This window comes from Colletotrichum karsti (genome assembly GCF_011947395.1).
Source record: "Colletotrichum karsti strain CkLH20 chromosome Unknown Scaffold21, whole genome shotgun sequence".
Classification (NCBI taxonomy): Eukaryota; Fungi; Ascomycota; class Sordariomycetes; order Glomerellales; family Glomerellaceae; genus Colletotrichum; species Colletotrichum karsti.
Genome location: NW_024065921.1, coordinates 559,220 through 576,716, shown reverse-complemented (window position 1 = coordinate 576,716; position 17,497 = coordinate 559,220). Strand labels below are relative to the sequence as shown.

The 17,497-nt window shown below is 54.9% G+C and overlaps 3 protein-coding genes across 3 annotated transcripts; 1 reads left to right on the top strand and 2 right to left on the bottom strand.

Annotated features, from left to right (window-relative positions):
- Positions 1-349: 349 nt before the first annotated feature.
- On the top strand, positions 350-12,378 carry CkaCkLH20_06987 (cas1 domain-containing protein; the record flags this gene model as incomplete). The annotated part of the gene is made up of 10 exons (XM_038889704.1): positions 350-661; positions 2,077-2,419; positions 2,500-3,153; positions 5,148-7,529; positions 9,219-9,559; positions 9,620-10,550; positions 10,616-10,783; positions 11,707-11,736; positions 11,841-11,939; positions 12,062-12,378. The coding sequence occupies 10 exons, from the start codon at positions 350-352 to the stop codon at positions 12,376-12,378; spliced, it is 5,577 nt and encodes a 1,858-aa protein (XP_038745067.1).
- Positions 12,379-13,212: 834 nt separating this feature from the next.
- Positions 13,213-14,196, bottom strand: CkaCkLH20_06986 (uncharacterized protein; the record flags this gene model as incomplete). Its single annotated transcript, XM_038889703.1, has 1 exon — positions 13,213-14,196. The coding sequence occupies one exon, from the start codon at positions 14,194-14,196 to the stop codon at positions 13,213-13,215; it is 984 nt and encodes a 327-aa protein (XP_038745066.1).
- Positions 14,197-14,831: 635 nt separating this feature from the next.
- On the bottom strand, positions 14,832-16,528 carry CkaCkLH20_06985 (serine carboxypeptidase; the record flags this gene model as incomplete). The annotated part of the gene is made up of 2 exons (XM_038889702.1): positions 14,832-15,988; positions 16,048-16,528. The coding sequence occupies 2 exons, from the start codon at positions 16,526-16,528 to the stop codon at positions 14,832-14,834; spliced, it is 1,638 nt and encodes a 545-aa protein (XP_038745065.1).
- Between the last annotated feature and the right edge of the window lie 969 nt (positions 16,529-17,497).

The following is a 17,497-nucleotide window of genomic DNA, read 5'->3' as shown; positions in this document are numbered from 1 at the left end:
TCGAACGACATGCATCCCACCATCCCGGGTCTTCCCAACGGTGCTTTCTTTGCCATTGCCACATCCGTCTTGCTGCTAACCTGTGTCATTGCTTGCGTTCTTACTCGTCTTTGTTAAATACCATTGACATCCCCTCATGCCCACTCTCGCTTCCGATCCCAGATCACCACCCTCATCATCCCTGGTCTCCTGCTCAGGTAGATTCCAACAACCTCAGTGATATCAGATCTTGTCTTCACGAAGTACATCGCCTCCATCAGTGCCCCTCATTGGCTGATTTACACCTTACTACTGCTACATCACCTCACACCGACATATTTCTCTCACCCTTCAGCCTACCAATCCCATAATGGCTATCCGAGATCATTTCCGCCGCCGCAAGTCCATCTCCGAGCCAAGCCAAGGGAATGGCGGCATTACTTCGCCAGAATCCAAGTCACCCGCCCTCCGCCTTGCCAAGACTCTAGGATGGCGTTCGACGAAGGAGGAAAAGCCCAAGAAGAAGGTCGCCAAGGACGAGATTGAGAAGCCCGATCCTCGTGAAAGGCCCTTCAGCGAGACCAACCTCAGACATCAAGAGATTCTCAACGGCTTCACCCTGACCTTCGGCAAGAGGCGCCCAAGCCGTGACCAGACACGCTCAAGCTACTACAGCATCGGCGTCAGCCCGGGCACATCGAGACACAATAGTGTGGACGACAGTCCGCGTCGGATGAACTCGGTGGCGATGGCGCGAGAGGGGCCATTTGTCCGGTCCGTGCCGGAAGAAGATGAGAGACCGTAATACGGAGAGGAGTTTCTAAAGCATCGCCTCGGAGTTTGGGTTTCATTTCGGACTGGGAAAAATATTATGGAACTTGGGCTGGATATGTTTGGATTCATTCACCTTAATCGGGGGGTTTTGTACACATGGGCTCAAGGACTCTGCTCAGTGCTGATATTGCATGGGTATAGCAGTTTAGGCAACCGGGGACTTGGTCAGGTCTTGCGGTAATAATGAACATGAACGATATTTGCAAATATGACAAACGTTATTTCCATTGTTCTGCGGTCGAGTTGACTGGATTAGCCATATAAGAAATTTCGTGATTGAAAAAGACTTTTAGGATGTCTTTTTGCTCCATTCTCTACTTGCAAATCCTACTGTCTACAGTTGTTTCCACTGCTACACACGCAATTGCAACCCGCATTGTGTTCTCGACACTCCTACTCTTGCAAAGTCCTGATGGAACTGGCTTCAGGTTTATCAGAGGGCGTTGTGAAGAAACAGGTTGCAGGACAGCGCGATGTTAGCATACCTATCGGGATGGTCTATTTAGTCGCTACTCATTGCTGTTATACTAGGTCATCATAGCCCGTACTGCTTTGATGCTGTAAACTCTGCATAAGCTAACATTACATTCATTTTGTAGGTGCTGAGGCAGAAAGAGAAATACAATGCCAGCGCACCTCACTTTTGCTGCCTTTGTGACCACACCTCCCTAACCCAATAAACCCATCCATTTTATTTTCCCCAGCGCCTCACCTTCTGGTTTGACGCGACTTAAGCGAAGCGACTTGTGAACCTTTTTTCTATCCCACAGAAGGCTGCCGTTCAGCAAAGGCATCCTATCCTCTGATGGGTGGCTAGGTTCTTTCCTTCCTACCTTACCTACCTCACCCAATCTTGTCCAACCCAACCGCAAAAAACAAGAAGGCTTTCTCTCACATTTACATTTGAGGTAGCCAGCCAACTTTCGTCGACTGGCAAAATTTCTCTACCCGACCTCAAAAGTCCTCACACATACCTCCTGCTTTTCTTTTTTGCACGTTCATCGCTCCAGATATCTGGGGTTGTGGTACGTTGAGCTCTCACCAGCTAGCTGACCAGACCGCGCTTTGGCGTGCCTATTCCTAACAGCCTCAGTCTAAGAAGTACCTCAACAAGACAAGACAGACTGAGCTGTTTGTTGTCGTTCAAGCAAGCTAGCAGGAAGGGGTCAGCTTTGTCAAGTAACGACTCACATAAAACGGTCTTACCCATGTACGTCTTGCTTCATCCCCCATTCTCACATCTGCTGACTAATGAGTTGTTAGTACTTTGGAAGATCAACCAGCGAAGCCTTCAAGATGGCATCCCTCCAGGGGAACGGATGGATTCTTGGTACCAAGAATTGGTACATCATGGTGATGACCGACGTCCCTGGCAGATACAAGCTTGACAAGAACACCAAGAAGCTGTTGCAGCATCTGGACGATGTCAAGGCCAGGTTGATGGAAGAGTATGAACTCGCCCGGATGGTCCGCATGAGCTCTGAGAATCGCAAATCTCTCACAGCCACCATTCGCAAGGTCGCATTGTTGATGCAGCAGCAGCCAGGCCAAGCAACTTCCTGCATTCAACTCATCGAGATGTGCACCGAGATTCTGGACATTGCCAGTTAGTGCCATCCATCCTTTTAACCCATCTCTTGTCTTTGTCTTCTTGATTCTGATATGGATGCTGACTTGCATGCATAGATCGCCCGCCTCCTCCCCAGGCATTTCCCTTCATGAAGCTACCCCGAGAGATTCGAGCTCGAATCATCAACATGATCATCGACGAGTACGGAGGTGTCCAGCAGATGGAGCTTACTCTGCGCAACCGAAAATGCACCTGCGCGAATGCGGAGAAGCACTCCTGGTATGTGGTTTCCAAGGCCCAGAGGGAGACCTTCCAGCAATTGGGTGCTTCTCTGGGTGACGAGTTCTACAATCTTCTCTACGCCAAGAGGATCTGGTACTTTGCCTGCTGCTGTGCCCTCTCCAACGCACTGGAGAAGAGCAAAATGATCTTCAAGTACATGCGCAAGGCTCAAATCCACTGGTGTGGCCCCAAGGCCGACATTGCCTTCAGGAAGCTGGCCACTTGCCCCAACCTCAAGCACATCAACATCAAGATTTCCAAAGCCACCATGATGACCCTCAACAAGCGAGAGGCCGAACTGGACCGGTACTTTCCCTTGGCTCGCAAGTTCCAGAGACTGATGGACATGCTCGGTGCAGACGAGCTCCTGGCCATCCGAGGTCTCAGAGAGGTCTATGTCACACAACTTGAACCCAAGGTGGCTCAAGTGACCGAGTTCGACCGTATGGGATTGCTGGCGGCTCTAGAGGCGAAGTGCAAGCTTCCGCGTGCATAGGGGTATATGGATGGAAGAGGCAACAAAGGAACCCATCACTTGCAGGGAAGAGACTGTTCTTACATGCCACTGGATTTGTAACATAGACATCGCAGCCAGGCGGGAAACTAGCAAGAGGAACAGGGACAGTTACGATTACGATTATGAGAACAACGAAGATATTGGAGAAGATGAGAGCAAACATACTAGTGATGACGGGGTCGGCAAGTTTTGAGAGAGAAGACTCATTCAATGTCGTTGGACGAGGAGAATGTGACAACAGATAAATTACGAAAACCTTCACTCTGGCTCTAAAGGTTCCGTACTCAAAGAGCATTGCCTGGGGTTTCCTCTTGTCTTGTACACTTGGCCGAAGCGCAGTGTATCCGGCTCAAGATCAGCAGTCGAGAGGGCTAAACTGACCGAGCTATGGCAAAAGACGACGGTTGTTTCACAGCAAGAGAAGATGAACGGCTCGGCAGATTCGCCTGCGCCACCACCTACCTTTCAATTTGCGACAGCCATTGGGCAGTCCCATCGTTCGTCCTCGTTGTTGAGGCACAGTCGCCCGTCGCTCGCATCATCCCGATGAAGGAACAATTGTACATGCGTGAGACGACATGTTTGGCTTCAATATCCAAGAGCTACGCCGCCGGTTGCGACGGCATCCCGGATGCAGATGGAGGATGAAAGGAAAACGAAGACGCGACGTGAGGGGAGGAAGGAGAAAAATATTCGCCCAACCCGAGAAAAAAATAAAAATTAGGCGGTGCGCCTTCTTGGCTGGCCAGGGGTGCGAGTGGACCGCACTGTGTTTGCCCGAGCAGAGTGATCAGCGGCTGACATCCTCCAATGTACCTACACACCTACAGATAGGTAATCAGTTGTGAGGTCGTGGGAACCCACACCGTGCCTCGTTGGCTGGGCAGAACACAGCGTGAGTGGAGTGCTCCTGGCAGGCGGGGCGGGGTTCCTCGAAGGCTCGAATCCTCAGAGTGCCCCGGTCACCGATGTCTTCACCTGCAGCTGTGAGCCTGCCCGCTCGCAGTGAGGTGTGCAGTGGATGTTTGCTCCCCACAGGAAGGTCGCGTGTTGCCCTTCCATAAGGAGCATCCCGCGACAAGGATGATGGGAGGGTATTTTCGCTTCCTGGCCTGTTATCTTGCGTCTCCCATGTCGCCAACGACCATCGACGTACGCGCTGACGGCGATTATTGATAGCGTCCCCTCCCACCTCACCTTCTGTCGGCAATGCCCACCTCCGGAAGGCAGAGCGCATCCCTTTGGCCTGAGAGGCTTCCCGCAATCCCTCTACCTAGGTAGGCTGACCTGCTGAGGAATGAGATCCCAAGAACATGGACGGGTCTCCTGCCGTAGCGGACTCTTGGCAGCGCCAGCCCTGTCACCCGCCCGCTTCTTGGCTTCTGTAGCCCATGGCTTGCTGGCATTATAAGGGAAATGGCAACCGCGGCCTCGCATGCGCGTCTGTGAAGAGGGGGGTTGGAAAGCTCATCACTCTGCCTGATCCTTTCGATCGCTCTCCTCCTACCTTACGTCCTTCCAACATCGTCATCGCGGGGAAGAGAGAACAACACATCGTGTCTCCCGCCGTCACGTCGTTTCTCAGCAGCGCCGCGATACCTGACCTTCATACCGCAACGACCGAGCGGCCCGGGGACCCTCTCTTCGACAGCAGGCGGAAGAGAATGCCGTTTCCCGCCGAAGACGACCGCCGCCGCCGCCACCACTACCAGTCGGAACATTGATTCACGTCGCGCGCGTCGTTCCTTTTTCTCTCCCTGAGCCTCCGATGCTCCGCATTCAGAGGTTGGCTTCCTCCGCCGGGAGTTCGCCGCTTCTCCTAAAGACTCTCCCTCGAATCTCACTCATAGTCTTGGTCTTCTGTGTCGTCTATCAGTATTTTGTATTCGGTGCGCTTACTTTAGTCCCCATAACGTCCCCACTTCGGGCCCTCCACGAAAGACAAATGCTAACACAGATGACCAGGCCAGCATGATCCCTACAGGTGTAATGGCCTGCTTTCAAGTGGCAGATGGCGTTCTCGTGAAGATTCGAATCTCCCGAAAGATGTCTTCAGGAGATGGGAGCCCGAAGATTGTCGAATGCGCGAGATGTCCCGCGAGGATCTCTCGAGCTGCTTCAAGGACCGTCGCCTTGTCATAGTCGGCGATTCGACCATGCGCCAGATCTACTTCGCTGCCATGACCCGCCTTGACCATCATGTTGCTGAGACGGCCATACTCGACTTCGCCGTCTCCGAAGACAAACATCGCAATCTTACCAGAGAAGTTGAGGGCGTCAAACTTGAGTTCATCTGGGACCCATGGCTCAACTCCACCGGTTTTCTAAGCCAACTGGCTCGATTTCGGGAACGGCCTGGCTCTGCGGATTATGAGAAACTCGTCCGAAAGGAGGAGAGAGATTCGCCCGCACTGATCGTCGCCGGCACCCCGGGTCTTTGGGCCGCTCGTCAGGGCGGTGATCGATACTTGGAGCTCTTCAGAGAAGGCATCAACAACCTTGTGCCGTACCTGCACCGCGATTTCAACCACTTGGTGGTGCTCCCCAAGAGCAGGTCCCAGTCGGCCTTTGAGGAGCTCTCCAACCATGTCATGGTTGCGCCTGTTCCCATCCCAGCATATGAGAAGCTCCTAGCTTCCCGGGCCAAGACCATCACACCGGACAGGGTTGACGCAATGAACTGGAATCTGGATCACTTGCAGCCAGCCCAGCGCACACACGTCATTCGGAGTTACAACTCCATGTTGGAAGGCCATCCAGATGCGCTTCTCGACGATGGACTTCATCCTGTGGACATAGTGGCAGAGAGGAAACTTGACGTGGTTATCAACGCCCACTGCAACGCAGGATTGGCCAGGAATGGATACGCAAACCAGGTTACTTGCTGCGCCCCCTATCCGTCCCTTTCAAGGATTCAGGTGTTGCTTCTTGGCCTCAGCATCCTGGCTCTGCCTGTGCTATTCCTCGATAAGAGACAAGATGCCTTCCCCTCTTTTGGAACATCTCGAGTCGTAGAAACCCTGTCTGCAGTAGCGACAGTAGTCGCCGTCGCCGTCTACTGTCTGCTCACTGATCGAACTCACCTCCTTATCAAGCAGGATAAGCACTTTGACGTACCAGACTTCATCTTGCCTCTGATCGGCCTGGCCATCCTTGCAACGCTTTCCCTTCGATCAAGATCGCCTGCCTTATCGTCATCGAAAGGCCTCACCGCAAACTCCTTTCTGTCACGAGAACAGACCGATGAATGGAAGGGATGGATGCAGGCCTTCATACTATTGTACAACTACCACGCAGCGTCCGAGTCTCTGGCCATGTATAAGGTACAGAAGTTCCTGGTCGCGACCTACATCTTCCTATCTTGCTTCGGCCATGCCACCTACTTCCTTCGAACCGAGGACTACTCTTTGCGAAGGGTAACGTACGTATTGATCCGACTCAACCTTCTCAGCTGTACTCTCGGGCTGGCAACGTCCAGCGAATGGATCATCTACTCCGCGCCGCTGATGACCTTCTGGTTCGGAGTAACATATGCTTCTCTGGCTTGCTTCCGGACTCTCAACAACAATCCGACGGCCTTTTTCCTCAAGATCATGGTTTTCGCTGCCTGCACTACCTTTCTGGTACGAAGCACTCACCTTCCGGAGACATTCTTGCGAATCCTTAAATCCACGAGCGGTATCCACTGGAACGTGGACATGTTACGCGCACACTTCGATCTCGATCGGTTTGTCCCGTACTTTGGCATACTCACCGCTGCAGCAGCCCACAGGGTTTCAGTCCTCAGACGCCGCCAACTGGGTATTAACGCCCGTGCTCCATTCGAAGGAGTCAACGACGCACTCGACCGTGGACTTCTCGAAGTTGTATACCCTGAACAGGATGCTATTCCGGTGAAGCCGATAATGATCTTCTTCGCCGTCGCATACCTCGTCGTCTTCATTATTCTTGCTTTCGCGGCCCAGGTGTACCAGAACAACGACTCTTATAACAATTTCCACCCCTACACCAGTCCATGGTTTGTTCTGTCAGCCATCATCACCCGCAACTCCATCCAGAAATTGCGCGAGCTCCACGTCCCACTTGCGGCGACTTTGGGCCGGTTGTCTCTTGAGACCTATGTCCTTCATCACCACATCTGGCTAGGGAGCGATGGTGCTGGTGTCTTGAGGATCGGGCGCCCAGGCTACCTACCAAGGTCAGCTGAAGTTGTGGTCATCGCAGCCATTTACCTTTGGGCATGCGCCAAAAGCCATGACGCCACGCAGCGCATCGCTTGTACTTTGACAGGTACAGAGCACCACGAGGAATCGGAGGATATCACGTTGGGTCGACCCGTTAAGGACGGTAAGAAGAGTCCTATTCCGTGGCAGGCCGCAGTGGTAGCGGAAAAGACCGCAGGGCCTTCAAAAGTGAAAGGCGCATCTGTGTCCAAGAGCGCATTGAAATTTCGGGTTTTGGGGTTGCTGGCGACGTTGTGGCTGGGAAACGCAATTTACGGAAGTTAACGAGCATGGCATACGAGAAGGGAGCTGGAGATGTGAAGTTCACAGAGCCCGGCCCAACACACTACAATAGACTTAATACCAATAATGCTTACACGGGGCAACATGCCATGGAATCATAGTTGATACACGACCCCTGCAAATCCGTCAGTCGCATTGTATTTGCTGCGTTACTAAACGTGAACAGGGACAAGGGCCGCACATTGGTGTTTCGGTTATGCTCCGTCTGCCCACCGTCGAACCGCGATTTAGTCCGAAGAAAACAAGCTTCGACACCCCGTAAGCCAAGCTGTCATCGGCTGATGCGGAACACCATCGTCTTGTGCCCACAATACAGCAACAGCGTCTGCTTGAGCTTAACTCAAAACTTTTCTTATTTTCCGAAGCTGTCCACGGTGGAAAAGAGCCGCATCATCTCTTGATTCCCAAGCATTCAAAAGGCATCTCTGGGTGCTGCTGATCATATTGCTTCCGCATACCCATACATTGATCTCTCTTGGCGATTGCCATACCAAGCATCAGGCGACTAAGATGCGCTATGATTATCACCGGCATCGTCGCGACGACTTGCCAGAGTTCACCAGTAGTTACGTCTGCCGGCCCCTGACTCACGAAGAGAAACTCAATAAAAAGCCCGTTCGGAGAAGGCCCGGATGAGGCTCTTCCGCCACCCGTTTCGCGTGGGTCGCAAAGCGCCTGAGGTCGATAGGCAAACAACATGATTGGTAGCGCAATCCCGAAACTCATCTTGTCGTCGATGGGATGATGCCCCGTTGACAGCTACACTGCGGACGGTTGAGACGGCACGCCAGTACCTGTCAAGGTTGGATGGCAGGAGAAGCATAGTTCGGCAAACAGCCTGCAGCCGTCTTCCCCTCTCCTCCGAAGGACCCTTCTCCTTGTCTCACTAGTAGGCATCTCTCTATACACATCGAACCCCTCCTTACGGCCATGCTATGCGGTTTGCTTCTTTAACCTCCGAAGACGGGGACCAGGGCTGGTGACGAGACGATGTCCACCAGATCGTCCGTCTGTCCACTGCGAGTCGCTCGCTTTGCCCAGGCTATCCGTTGCGGCAGACGGGAAACGCAGCTCCCGGTGGCAGGAGGGATTCATCGACGAGGGACAGATGTGCGTGTGAGTTCTCGACGGCTAAGGTTCATATTTAAGGAGGAGCCGCCGGACTTGTGACCCTTCTGTTGGATCATAAGAGATCGTAGGATTTGCTTCGCAGGAGTAGATCACTTGGTGTCGTGTCAACTTTCCACGACCGTTTCTCTCGGTGAGCCCTAGAGGCCGCCTAATACCTTTCATTCTTACGTCCCTATTCATAATCAATCTGTAGTTGGCTGCGCCTATTCTACCTTTCGTTCTCTTAACTTGTAATCTCCCGTACGACCGTATCATCATTATGCATCTGAAACATCTTCTCACCGGTCTCGCGGTCCTCAGCTCACTTGTTGCTGCTGGTAACTTCCCTCCTTGGTACAGCCCCGAGTGCCCAAGCAGAGAGACTAACTTGTATCAAAAGCACCTGCGCAAGACGCGAAAGCCGCCGCAGACAAGGGCGCGCAGAAACAGGACCAAAACAAAGATCAAAATAAGAATGGCGGGAAGAATAATGGAAAGAACAACAACAACAATAACAAAAACAATAATAAGAACAACGGAGATGTGACGATTGTCCAGAACATCATCAAACCCAACATCATCGTCGTACAGGAGAACCTCGACAAGATCAACCAGCTGCAGCGCCAAAATGAGAGAGAACTGGCAGCATTGGTGCAGTCGCAGCTTGCTCTTGCAACCCAGCTGCAGACGGTCAAGGACAACATCCGAATCAACCACTTCAAGGCACAATTCCCTCAAGCCGTAAGTCATCAGTCTGATCTCGACCCTTTCTCGCGTGTCGTGTGCTGAGGCAGCAAACAGAACACAATCATCGTCACCGTCACCGGCCTCGTCGACAACCGCGCAGGGGGCCAACAGAACAAACGATACCTCGTCAACCAGCTCCTTGCCGACAACGGACAGCCTGGAAAGCAGGCCCTGGTAATGGTCACGGACCCGACGCCGATGGAGATATCTACTCAGCAGGCAGCCTCTGCACAATCCGATACCTTCGGAGCCACCCGCGTCGCACTGGACGCCAACCCTAATGCAGCAGCAAACAACACCGATGACACTGTCAAAGCCGCCGCCGTCCCAGGGACTGACGATACCGACACCACCCTCAAAATCGCAGCATTCGATCAGGCGGCCCCCTTCGGACAGATTGGTCAGAGCATCATTCTTCCCGCGGGAACACAAGCTCCTCAGTTGAGTCTTTCGATCCCGGATCCAGCTGCCATTATCTTGCCGAATCAACAGGGTCTCTTCGTCGAGAACGCGGCAACATTCTTGTCAGACTGTGCCTCGTCTGCCGCCAACGCTGCCAACGGAAATCCAGCGCTTGCCGGTGCCGCCGCGACCCTCTTCTCCTCGTTCCAGCAAATCGCCGCTGCGCAACTCGCGGGCCTGTCGGGTTTGGGCGTCTTCAACAACTCGGGACAGGCCGGACAGCCGTTGGGCGCTATCGCCGTCGGAGCAAACCAGGGACAACCTCTGGCTGCCGCTCCCCCGGTTGCCGCACCTCCACCGCCTGCTGCAGCCCCTCCGGCCCAAGTAGCGACACCGCCTCAAGGACAAGCTGGACAACCACTGGGTGCCATCGCCGTGGGTGCGAACCAAGGTCAACCCGCAAGCCAACCTGCCGCCGCCGCACCACCACCATCAGCAAACGCCGCGGCGCCCCAGCCTCCAGCTGCCATCGTCAACGGAGCGAACCAAGCCCAGCCAGCAACCGCAGCTTCCCCACCGCAAGGTAACGCGGGATCAGGTGTCGTAATCGTCGGATCAAGTCCGGGGGGCGTACTGCCTGCGGCACAGCCCCCCGCAGCCATCGCCGACACGGCAAACCAGACGCCGCCTACGAGCCCACCACCGGCTGGTCAAGAAGCGGGGGCGCCGGCTCCGGCTCCGGCTCCGGCTCCGGCTGCCGCGGCACTCGCTGGGGCCAACCAGGCGCAACCTGCACCTCCAGCACCGGCGGCCTAGGTTGGACGTCTGGACGTTTCGACAGCGTTGGGGAGCCGGGAGAGTATGACACTTGTATTGAGAGGACGTACAGGAGTTCGTTGGAAGGGAATGTACAACGTCGGCGTACAAGAACAAGAGCCGGTTGAATCTTCATGAGCCCCCCCCCCTGTGTCATGATTGTTGTGTTTGAACTCATAATGGCCACTGATGTTTGCAATGTTGAATTCCAAAAATATTATTCGCACAAAATGAGACATACACACTTATCTTCAAGGCGTTTGGACGGCAAACATATCCAGGCAGGCTCAAGTTTATGAGCGGTACTACCTGGTCTCAACCATGATCACGCTGTTGGCTTGGTTGCAGCTGTCATCGTTTAGACCACTTATGACCTTCTTTTCGATAGAAAAATTCACATAGTCCCTGACGCATCGTCAAAAGTATTATCATCTGAGTTTACAAGGTGCTGGTCTGTGATGGTCATGGAAGTCGGCCAATTCGTCCATGATATTCAGCAAGGTTAGATGACCGAGTCTTTGTTCGCTCCCAATGAACCCCTCAAGTAGGTTGGGGCCGTCGAATTCCACAAATTCGTCTGGTCGAGAACGGTAGGGAAGTGCGACCAATCGCGTCGGTCAAAAACCAATGTCCCACTATAAAGAGGGGCGAGCCAACCGGCACACGAGGATTTTCGCCGCGGCAAAACACGTGACCCTACCCTAGAGATCCCACGCCCGAGCCTGAGCCCGAAAATTTCCAATCAGTTCCTCGACCATACGCTTGTATCCCGATTTTGTCGTCAAACCACCACCACGACACCTAGGAGCAACCATCTCGACAGTTGCCCAGCATGTCGCTCGTCTCGGGGGAGAAGAGTTCGTCTACCATACCGTCCGCACGAAATCGAGCAAGCGCAGTCTGCTAACATGCCATCGTCGCAGCGAACTTCCAGTTCATCCTGCGTCTTCTGAGTACGTTTTAATCCCCCAACCTTCCCAAACCGACGACGACAGCAACGACGTCTCCACCCCGACCGATAGCGAAGAAGGAATTAAGGGCTAACTCGGGTTCGCAGACACCAACGTTCGTGGTCAGGAGAAGGTCATGTACGCCCTCACCAAGATTGGTGGTGTCGGTCGTCGTTACTCCAACATTGTGTGCAAGAAGGCCGATGGTACGTTTTCCACGAATCCCACCCCTCCTCCTCCAAATCGACGAGGAGCAAGCAATCATACGCTCCGACGATTCCCGAAGAACCGCGTCAGTTTTGCTGACTTGTCTTTTCCCCAACCACAGTCGACCTGAACAAGCGCGCCGGTGAGCTCACCTCGGAAGAGCTCGAGCGCATTGTCACCATCATCCAGAACCCTACCCAGTACAAGATCCCCGGCTGGTTCCTCAACAGACAGCGCGACATCGTCGACGGCAAGGACAGCCAGATTCTCGCCAACGGCGTCGCCTCCAAGCTCCGCGACGATCTCGAGCGCCTCAAGAAGATCCGCGCCCACCGCGGTCTCCGTCACTACTGGGGCCTCCGTGTCCGCGGTCAGCACACCAAGACCACCGGTCGCCGCGGCCGCACCGTCGGTGTCTCCAAGAAGAAGGGTGGTTAAGCGTCACGTCCCGCAAAGAGGGGGCGGTGCTGTTTGCGAGAGGAGGACACGTTGGGTTTATGTGTTGTGGGAAGGAACAAACCATTTCACAGGCGTCGTGTATCGGCTTGGGTTTTTTTTCTACTCTCTCATCACATCCACCTGCACATGATGATGATTCTCGGGGGATTGCTATTCTACTGCGCAGGATGGTGGTGGCATCTCTAGATAACGAAACGGAAAGAGTCCCATCATACCAAGACAAACAAAAAGCTAAAAAAGTGCATTTGGTGTTTTCGTGTGATGGCACTCTCTGGAGTCCAAAAATGGGAATTCTTTTTTGCTGCCATACACTGTCCACACAATTCGCTAAAGTACGCGGAAAAGCGATTCGTCCATCGTGCACTCTCTATTTTCGCTCCAGCACCAGTGGGACTCAGTGACATATCAATGCCCGTCATTTTGAGGAATCGCACACAACATGTGCGTCTTCGAAGCGAAGCGGGACTCCTGGCGGGTTGTGGATATTCGGTGGCCCCGGAGGACGGTCTCGATGGAGACTCGGCGCCTCCTGTCCGAACAGTCCCCCGCGCCGTTTCACGGGCTTAGACTGACCATAGCCCAGGTATGTGGCTATCGTTGGCTGCCTCTCCTCTACCTAAAGTATCGTGAATCAGTATGGTGCCAACTCCGTCCTCAGCGAGGTTGTAAACATCAAATGACCATGACATCCGCGATTGATCAGGCACCAAACTCGCATGCAAGCGTCATGTCTTGATCATAATTATTAAAGGGAAAAAAGGCCAACCCTCGGTCTAACGGGGTATCGTACCACACCTCTCCTCTCCGTCTCCCTCAATCCTCGTGAATAACAGCCATATCCAATACCTCGACCCGTCCCATCCCTCTCGTCTCCCCCGAAATGAAGTCACTCAGCCCCTTGAACGCGCCCGGCTCGACGAACCCGACGACCTCCCACTCGCTGCCCAGCACGTCCTGGCTCTCGACCTGCTCGACGAACCCCAGAATCCGATCCTTCACCGTGCCCGCCTTCTGCGGCCCGCCGTCCTCCCCGGCCCCTTCGCCCGACGACGACGCCTTGGGCGCCGCCTTCGCGGCCTGCTTCAGCACGCTCGTCGCGCACGTCACCCTCAGCCTCATCCTCGCCCTCTGCACGGGGATGGGCTGCGCCGCGATCAGGGCCTTCATCGCCTCCAGCGCCTGACTCTTCGCCGACTTGGTCGTCACCACGCCCGTCCAGTGGGGCGCGTTCTTGTTGTCCCTGGGCTTCGCCTCGCCCTCCTCGCCGCCCGCGGGTGTCCCGCTCCCGCTCGGCACGTTGCTGCCGCCCTTCTTCCCGGCGCCTCCTCCTCCTCCTCCTCCGTCCTCCGCGCTATGCGCCGCCGACGACAGCATGTCCAGCGCCTTCTCGATCATGCCCGTGGTGTACACCCTCTTGGTCCTGGGGTCGACGAGTCTGCTGGCGACGATGCCGATTACCTCGTTGTGCACCCTCTCGAGCTGCTCCGCGCGCTCCTTGCCGCCGACCTGCATCTCGCCCTTCTTCAGGATCTCGAGCACGATGTCGTCCGTGCTCTTGCCCTTGCCGAACGCCTTCTCGAGGTCCTCCTTGGGCGCCGTCTGGCCCTTTGACACGTTGAGGAACACGTTTGGGATCTGGAGCACGTTGTCCAGGTCCGTCTCGATGCCCGACCGCCACTCCATCACCTTGTTCTTGTAGCACGCGATCTCGAAGCGCTTCTTGCCCTTCTTGAGCCGTACCATCGACACATTGGTCAACTTGATCTGGTTGGAGGGTTGGTTGATTCGCGACGACATCGTGGCGAGGGGTACTGCAGCAGCAGCAGGTCCGGTCGTAGAGTGCGTTGCGAGATTGGGAGGTTACGATGAACTTTTGTCTCGTCAACGGTAGCGTGATGCGACAATCGTGGAGTTTTGTACGTGTTGTGCCGTCGTTGTTTATTCGAAGGTCGTTGCCAGAAAAGTTTTGGCGGGGTAGTTGGTTGTCCGCCGTAGCTGTGAGGAGGGGCACCGGGCGGTGAAATATCTGTAGGCTGGCTGGTTGGTACGGGGAATAAGTCAAGACTGACGTTGTTTTGCGGGTACTAGCTTGCAGCGGCTTGGAAATGCGCCGCCGCAGTGACTAATACCGTCATGTCGACTCATCTCCGTCACAGCATTAGTCAAACCGACCAGCAAACTCTCTTTTTCGTCACTATTTCAACCATGGGTTCACACGACTTAATGTGAAAAGAGTCATATTCTAACAGCGTAACTAGATACTACCGCGCCGGGCTGACACCAGCGCATATCCATAACGAGACAACTGGGTCTCCCGTATTAATATACTCCAATAACCCAGTCTACAACGAGCCAATCCAAGCAGTCACTGCAATCATTCCTTCACACGAATAATTCTTCCGTTTCGTACAAATTCGTCATTTTGGTCGCACTTAGGCGTTCCACTCACCACCCAACCAGCGGTTGAAGAAGTCGGAAGAAGCCTCGGGCTGGTCCATGGGCACCATGTGACCAGCGCCGTAGAGCTGCATGAAGGTGAAGTTGCCGCTGGACTTGACCTTGCCGTACTCCTCACCCTTACCGACGTGGAGACCCTTGACCTCGGCCTTGTTGAAGGACTTCTGACCAGGCCACTCGAGGGCCTCGGTCCAAGCACGGTTACCGAGCCAGTTGCAGATGTAGTCAGCGTCACCGGCGTAGATGAGGACGGGGATCTTCTCGAGAAGCTTGGGAACGACACGGTGGAAGGGCTGGAACCAGTCACCAGCGAAGAGGAAGTTGCGGTTGATGTCAAAGTTGCAGCTGTCGTAGCTGTCAACCTCGGCGCCGAGAGCCTCCTTGACGGAGTCCTGGTTCAGGTACTCGCTGATCCAGCCGAGGGCGGAGTAGCAGAGGTTGCTGCTGTCCTCGCACTTGCCACGGATGTCGTAGACGTTCTGTCCGGTGCGCTGGTAGGGGCCGATGAGGGCGTTGTTGCAGTAAATGCTGGCAGGGACGCAGGACCAGACGCTGCCAGAGTCGTAGCAGTTGTTGATCAAGCTCTGGCAGCGGGGAAGGGCGTTGTCCATGGCCTGGCACTCGCCCTGGTCAAGAACGGCAGGGTAACCGCCCTCGCCGCAAGCCATGGGGCGGTAGTAACCGTATTGGGTCAAGCCATCAGTGAGACCATTGCCAATGAGGACACTCTTGAGGTTGATGTTGCGGTCCTCGTGGGAAAGGATCTCGGAGGCGAAGACGGGGATGTAGTGGCCAGCGTACGACTCGCCAGCAATGTGGAAGTCCTGCTTGGAGTACTCGGGGAACTCGTGGAAAAAGAGGGAGAGCAAGGCGTAGACATCCTTGCCAGCGGCGACCGTGTTGGAGACGGAGGAGCCAGAGTAAGAGTAACCGACGTTGACGGGCTGGTCAAGGAAGATAACGGAAGCGTTGTTGTTCCAGGACCACTCATTGTTGACGACCTTGAGCTTCTTGTCGATGGAGGCAGGGCCGAGCTCCATGAAAAGGCCGGTCAGGGAGGAGCAGCCAGGGCCACCGTTGAGCCACAAGACGACGGGGTCGTTCTTGGGGTCGTTGCGGGACTCGAAGAACCCTACGTAGATGTTAGATATGTTTTAGGAGGAGGTTCAGCTTGAGAGGGTGGCTGCTCACAGTAGAAGAGATGCTTGTCGTTCTCCTCGTCGTCGAGGTAACCGCTGTACTGCTTCACCTTGTCGACGCCGAGGGCGGCGGGATCAACCTTCTTGGCGCGCAGGTTGAAGTTCTTGAGAGGACCGCCGACCTTGCGGTGCTTCTCTCCGTTCTTCTCAACCCACATGCTCTCGAGGTCTGCGCCTTTGACGACGTGATCCCAGTGCTTATCGGCCTTGCGGGTGTGGGGCTTGGGCTTGGAGGGCAGGGCGTTCTTCTTGAAGGCCTCGACGGCGTCGGGGGCGAGCAAGGCGATCTCGTCCCAGACGGCCTTGGCCTCGGAGGTCATCTTGCCGAACTTGTCCTCGAAAGCGGACAACCAGTTTTCGCCGGTAGTCTTGATGGCGTCGAAGGGGCTGTTGTTGCCACCAAGAACGTGCTGGTCCAGGGCGACCGCGGTGGAAGCGGCGCCGAGCACGAGGGCGGAGGTTGAGAACCTCATGATGGGCAGACAATCAGCTCGGAGATGGAACTGTCGCTAGCTGTGATGGCTGTGTCGAGATGAGATGGATGAAGGATAGTTCTGTCGACGATGGGTTGGAAGGAGGGAAGAAAGGAAAAGAGGGCGGAGGTTGGTGTTGATGGAAAGATGAACGAGTTTGGGAGGAGGGAGCTCGGAGTAAGTATGGCTGTTGGGTCACAGGCAGGAAGCTCGCGGACGTAATGAAACATCCATTACGGAGGTGGGCGGGTTGGCTGGGTGGTACCTCAATTGCTGGGGGACCTTGAAGGAATCCCGCAGACCGCAGACCGCAGACCGCAGAATGCAAACCGCAGCAACGCGCAATGTCACCTCAAGTCATTGCTCACTATCGGCTGGGGTGTGCTGGCCGCTGGGCCCGCTGTCGCAGCAGCTTCAGCCGAAGCAGCGGCCGTGACAGCGACGAAGCAGAGAGCTCCAGCAATAAGATGCACCGTTTGGCCTGTTGCTGTGGGGAGCTCCAGCTTGGAAGCTGAGCAACGACTGGCTCGTGTGCCCCAGCCATCATAGCCCAAGGGTTGGCCAAACGATAGGTTCCTGCTTGGTCCCGTCGTCCACCTGATCCCCGCGCGCCTTGGACACTAACAAGGGAACCTGCCTGTTGTAGACTCACTAACTTTTTGTTGCTTCCCGACAGGTGTCAATGTGTTAGTGTATGTCTGACCAAGCGCCGCGCGCCGACTTGTCGCTCGCCCTGCTTCCTCGGGTTGGTCTGCGTCATGCCAGGTACAAAGGTCAGGTACAGCCATTCAGGTGCTGTGTTCAGCACATTGAGGGGATCCACTCTTCCTTTCCATCCCCAGCTGATAAGCGTATCGTGCATTCCGATTCGCGGCGGCCGTAACGGAGCAACTCAGGCACAAACGCTGCTGCTGCTGCTACTGGTGTCAGCAACAGGACACTGGTGAAAAGCAGCGGATTTCTCAAGAC